Consider the following 6,204-nt stretch of genomic DNA (forward strand, 5'->3'; position numbering starts at 1 on the left):
ACCAGGAAATAAGCCCATTGAAATTCAGAATCTCTTTAAAAGGGAGTCCTGGCCAAGGTACAAAACAGAAGAAGTACATTAAACACTAAGAATATCACAAATCTGTGGGACAGGACATGTACATTCAGTAGTCAGGAAGTCCTTTATCCTGTTTCTAAAATTGTCCTTGCTCTCTCTCCCCCTTCATGTCTTCAGTCCTCGTGTCAAAAATAAAGGCTGACAATGCCCAAAAAATATCTTTAAAAACAAGTACACACACACGGTTAGGTGCATCTCAATAAATCATTAAAAAATGATTTTGTCAACGTAAATTCTGACAATGTCCTTTACTTTATCTGTTACATAAAGATCATTTGCCGTCCACTATCATTTGTGCAACTCCGCTCCCCCAAAAAGAGTGATTTGCTTTGGCTTTGCTTCTCTCTCTCCTGATAGGCTGCTTGTATCCCCGTTATTCTGAGCAACGGCTGGGAGCTTCCCTTCTCTGAGGTCATCGACTGGAGGAAAGCCGCCATCATCGGAGATGAGAGACTTCTGCTACAGGTAAACGGAGGGAGGGAAGGATAAAGGACGGATGTCCTACAGGAAGGATGCACGAGAGGATAAACGTATGATGTATTACTGCATTATACAATTACAACAGATAGGTGGATGGAGGCGGTGTCGGGCGAGTACTTTAGTGTACACATACATGTCCTGTAGATGCAAAAAAAACTTCCCAACTACCTTGTTTGCATCCCATGATAATTATAAACCCGGAGTCTAAAATGGAGAAGATTTCCACTCGAAAGACGGCGTTTGGTGCATTGAGTGTGCACCCACGCCTGCGGAATAGGCAGCATTGTTTATTAATACTTTAATAAACACACATGAATTATCTGATTTTTTTTGTGTACAAATAAGCATGCACATTGAACTGAGTTTACTATTTGAAATGATTGCTATCATGTGATTTATTTATTTCATTTTTTTATTTTTATTTAGAGTGGCACCGAAAAATGTGCAATATTTAAGAGCTCTCATAAATGTCTTTTTGTCCTTTATCCAGAAATGGCAAAAGTGCTCACTTCCTGTACTCAAGTAGAAGTACGGATACAGAGCCCGAAGAGCAGACTGGTCAGCTGGAGTAGAGGACTGGAGGTGGAGGGGGGGTGGAGCCTAGAGTAGAGGACTGGAGGGGAGGGGGGGTGGAGCCGGAGTAGAGGACTGGAGGTGGGAGGGGGGGGTGGAGCCGAAGAGGGACGGAGAGGTGGAGGGGGGGGGGTGAGCAAGAGTAGAGGACTGGAGGTGGAGGGGGGGTGGAGCTGGAGGAGAGGACTGGAGGTGGAGGGGGGGTGGAGCTGGAGTAGAGGGACTGGAGGTGGAGGGGGGGTGGAGCTGGAGAGAGGACTGGAGGTGGAGGGGGGGGGGAGCCAGAGTAGAGGGACTGGAGGTGGAGGGGGGGTGGAGCCAGAGTAGAGGACTGGAGGTGGAGGGGGGGTGGAGGGTTGCACTCTTTGTCTGCAACGGCAGCCGATAGCAAAGGGAGAAACAGATTATTTAAAGCAGGGTTGTGACTCTGTGATTGGCCCTTGCAGTTTGTGTACGATTCTGATTGGTTAGGACGTAGGAAGGGGAACGCCTCCAACAGCTGATTGGATGTAGGTAGAGCGTTGATTAAGAGTGAGGTCTTCCTGAAAGGATTTACTCTTTCATATCACACCATAGACTGTTCCCGTTACAGCGCTTTACTAAGTTTAAAATACATCTTAACATCTATAATGGTCTTCATTGGTGAAGAAGCATTGATCACTTTGAGGGCGAGGATACAATAATTCAGCAGAGGCTGGGATATATATATATATATATATATATACTGTATATATAGCCCAGAAAGGGGGAAATCCCACGCATCCCCCCCTGCAAATCGCACCTTGGTTACACCGAACGGCATTCTGGGTACAGCTCTCTCTCCATTGCTTGCTACAGCACATTGGATGGAAGAAGAAAGAGAGACCAGGCATGTGACATGGTAGAGAACTGGGATGATGAAAGCGTCAGAGATGAAACTTTTTAGAATGAGAATGAGCGCTTTTGTTCCTGGAAATAGCCTGGTCCCAAATCTGTTAATCAATCGGCCCGTGTGGAACAGCCCTGTTTTAGGGGGAACTGCACTGTTTCTCAGATGAGTCTTCCTGGGGAGCTCGTGTCTCTTTCAGGGGAGCCGAGCTCCACGTAGCTTCCCCGTGTTTCGAAACCTCGAATGCGAGTTCGTAAAAGCTTCCACAGAGGTAACCTGGAGGAAGAGGTTAAACCTTCCTCACACTCTACAGCATTACGAGATAAAAGGTGCCCTTTCAGCAGGGGTTAATTCACTTTCTGGGTAGTGAAATGCCAACATATTCCCCCAATATAATTGTCATCTCTGGCTCCAAATCCCATCTGGGCAATCACAAAGATCCATCTGGGGGGGGATTCAAACCCAGAAGCACAGCGCGTCCATCCAGACTCGCTGTCAGAGTCTATAGGAAAAGATGTGTGCTCCAGATCTATTAAGAAATGGACATTTACTCGATAAATAGTGAATCGGGACAAGAAAACCAATCAGAATAACAGAGTTTGGTATTATCAGCATGAGGTGTTGTTTTTGGGGGTTGAAAAATGTAATTTCAGCTCAGTGTTTAATTGACTGTTAGCGTCTATCAACACATAACTGATGTGTAGACACTCAGTCCAACAAGGGAGGGAAATCTAATTGCAGTCATGTGGCTTTTGGTAAATTGTGCTTTATTCTGACGTGACAGCTGTGATATTCCCTCACTATTTTTATCTGAGACGGATTACTCTACAACTCTCTCCTTCTGCTCCTTTTAATTACAGCGGCGTGCAGAAGCTGTGATATTTACATTCTCTAATTACTCGCTTTATATCCACGTGCCACCTGCGTGATCTACGCAGCCACCTGGACAGCACAGAGGTGTGAAAGTGTGTGTGTGTGTGTGTGTGTGTGTGTTCGAGTCTTCCTTTAATTAATACGTCCTTTATCAGCCCTCTCAATCAACAGAAGTGCATTTTCAAGATAATTTCCTCACAAACAGCAACAAACCTCAAGGTAGCAAGCTCCACACTGAAAATGTCTTGACGTTTTGCCCGCCTGCTTCTTTAGGGAAATGACTGTAAAGATTTACAAAGAATACGTTTATGGCATTTCCGCTCTAACTGGGACGTTTTGGGACCTATATGAGAGGACTGCTCTTGAAAAAGTACACACCGGGATACACTGGTAAGAGCTAATCCAAAAAATAATCAATATATTAATGATGACCTAAAGCAACAAAGAGCATATTCAGTATATAACATATGGGTCGTATGGCCCCTAAACACATTAAAAAATCCTGTTTTCACATGAGAAATATATTTCTGTGTGATATATATATATATATATATATATATATATATATCACATAAACTAATATGCCTATATGTTGATTTTATAATTTTATAATTTATTCTCTTTATTGATCCCGTATGGGGAAATTACACTTTACACTCTGTTGTTATTACACTTTACACAGAGGCCTGAACTACACACACTCAGGTCCCATACATGCACTAATCATCTGGAGCATCTCTCCAGCTACCAGTCCACACGCCGTACTTTGATCCGTACGGGGACTTGAACCAGCAACCCTCCGGTCCCTACAGAGTAAACCCCCGATTCATTAGATGTAAAAGGGTGTTTTATGTGGTTTGTAAGCGTTAATGGATGCTGTTTGTGCAGAGCAGGTTAACGGGTGCGGCTCTTTCCCTAAACACCCAGCTTCCCAGATGTCCAGGACACCTTGAAGCAGCTTCATTTGTTTCCTGCGTTATTGAGACAGCTGGCCCGACTTCAATCAAAGTGTTGGAATAGACTCCTTCAAGCTCAGGAATTGGGCTTTATGGCACAGTCAATTAAAAACATCGTTAACAGCAGTAAAATACCCAGAAACCCTTTCATTATTTGGTGTAGGTGACAAGATCGGTACAGTATAATAGAAATACAAGAACAAACATGTTTTTGGTTGGATATTTGCCCTTTTTCTTTTTTTTTCTTCAGTTACAAACACATGCATGCACACGCACACGCACACACTCACACACACACACACTCACACACACACACACACACACACACACACCACACACACAGAATAATGTTCACCACAACATCGAGCGCTAACACCTGCTGAGATAGTTGAATCTCATTACTTCAATTACATCAGTGAGAGCTGCATTACGTGGCTGTTTAAATGTGATTCTATTCCCCCTGTGAGAGGAACAGCCAGCACACACACACACACACACACACACACACACACACACACACACACACAATGCCCCTGCTGAGAAACATAAACACCATTAGAGTCAATCGAGGGGATGAGTATTGAGCTGATTTGATTGGTGTTGTTAATATTCTTCCTCAGAGAGCTGAACAATTAAAGCTGGCTCTGCTGTCGACGGATCCCAGTGACGTCAACGGCAACGTGTCTTCAGGCTAGGACTCTTCAATGTAACGCTCTTTTACTTTTTAGATCGTTTATCTTGTACAAACAAGTAGTTAAAAAGGTGTGAAAATCAAACAGAAAGTGACTCCAAACCAGACGCCTCTGCATCAGCAACCTTCTGCGTAAGTGAAGGTAAACATGACTGTAATATAACTGGTTATAACAGTGAGGTGCAAATTCAAAATATACACATGTAAGTAAAGTAAGCAGTTGTACGTGTGCTGCTCTTACACCGTAATTTCCCATTTTTTGGGGATCAATAAATATCTATTTATCTATCTATCTATCTATCAGTTAGCGGTGAGGAGCATGAATTAGCAGGTTGGGGGGTAGTTTTCTCGAGCAAAAGAAGAAGATATACAAACATCTTTGGGTTTATAGGGACGCAAAGTATTTTATTGGCAAAATGAAGAGCATCCATGGCAGGCTCATCTCTGCTGGCAGCCCCCGGTGAGGAGCAGATTAGAAGCTCCTCGATCACAACGTGAGAAATGAAGCCGAGCAGCTGACGACTCTTTGATTGAAAGTCCCCAGAGATCTTCCTGGAGGGCGACCAATGTTTCAAGCTTTGGTTGCTCAAAAACAAACTGCCACGAGCACCATCAGTCACTATCACACTGACCGTGTTGGCACAATAACTTTCAGAGGAGAGATTTGGGGTTTTTGGCCAGAACACCAGAAGGACCCGGGGCTCAAACTACACCACCATCACCACTTCAGGAGCACTGGCTGCAACGCTGCTCATTCAGTTTCAGCTTCAGGAGTATACGTTTACATCCACTTGTCAATCGAATTATCTGAAATTGGTTAAAAACAAATTCCTGTGAATAAATCTGGTGAAAGTCTGTTTCCATCCAAAGGCTTTAAAGCCGATAAAAACCTGTGGTGATGACGTCACATGACGCTTTTTTGGGATCAAATAGGTATATCGGATTGATTTGAGACATTTTAAGTATCTCTGTAGTTGAACGTACAGAGATACAAACTCACCTAGGTTTGAATCTTCCTTTGGTTTTGAAGGTTTTGTGTTCTTTACCAATGTTATGGTGTCATAGTTTTAATATCAACAGGATTGATTTGACAAATGAGCTGATGGACAGATAATGAATTTGTTAAAGTACTAAGCTGATTCTAAAAACCTGAGGATTTGAGTTTTGATCGGCTAAATAATGCAAGTTTCAAAACGTCACCCTGGGCTCCAGAAAATTGGGGGCATTTTTCAATGTGTCCTAGCGTTTTATAGACTGATTAATAAAAAATAAAAAAAACTCTCCTACTCTAAAGGACGCTATTTAAAATCCCAGGGGGTACGTCTTTACTTTCCAAGGGGTTTGTGAAAAAGAGTGCGCTCAGCTGTCTTGAGACAATAGCAGTAATAATATTATATACAGTACATAGCAGCACATATTTGAGTTGAGGAGTGAGGATGATTTTTACGATGCACTGAACTCACCATCCACCAACTGAGCCAACGACGACACCTGAACACCACACACAAAACAGAAGTATTAGATAAAAGACTGAAATGTCCAGCGTCTGTCCCCCCATGGGGTCTCAGTCTGAATGCAAACTTTACCCAACCCACTGACCAAAGAAACCAAGTCTTAGCATCAACAAGTCCTGGATCATTTGTGTAAAAACATAATTTGTAATATCAGAATCAGCTTTATTCGCC

General features: G+C 43.1%; 1 protein-coding gene across 1 annotated transcript in view; it reads left to right on the plus strand.

Moving 5' to 3' along the window:
* LOC116706523 (exostosin-1) overlaps positions 1-6,204 on the plus strand; it is a 321,262-nt gene that overhangs the window by 239,349 nt on the left and 75,709 nt on the right. Inside the window, exon 5 of the mRNA XM_032543414.1 lies at positions 436-543. Coding sequence (XP_032399305.1) covers positions 436-543 — 108 coding nt within the window. The remainder of the gene's footprint in view (positions 1-435; positions 544-6,204) is intronic.

This window comes from Etheostoma spectabile, chromosome 18 (assembly GCF_008692095.1).
Source record: "Etheostoma spectabile isolate EspeVRDwgs_2016 chromosome 18, UIUC_Espe_1.0, whole genome shotgun sequence".
Lineage (NCBI taxonomy): Eukaryota > Metazoa > Chordata > Actinopteri > Perciformes > Percidae > Etheostoma > Etheostoma spectabile.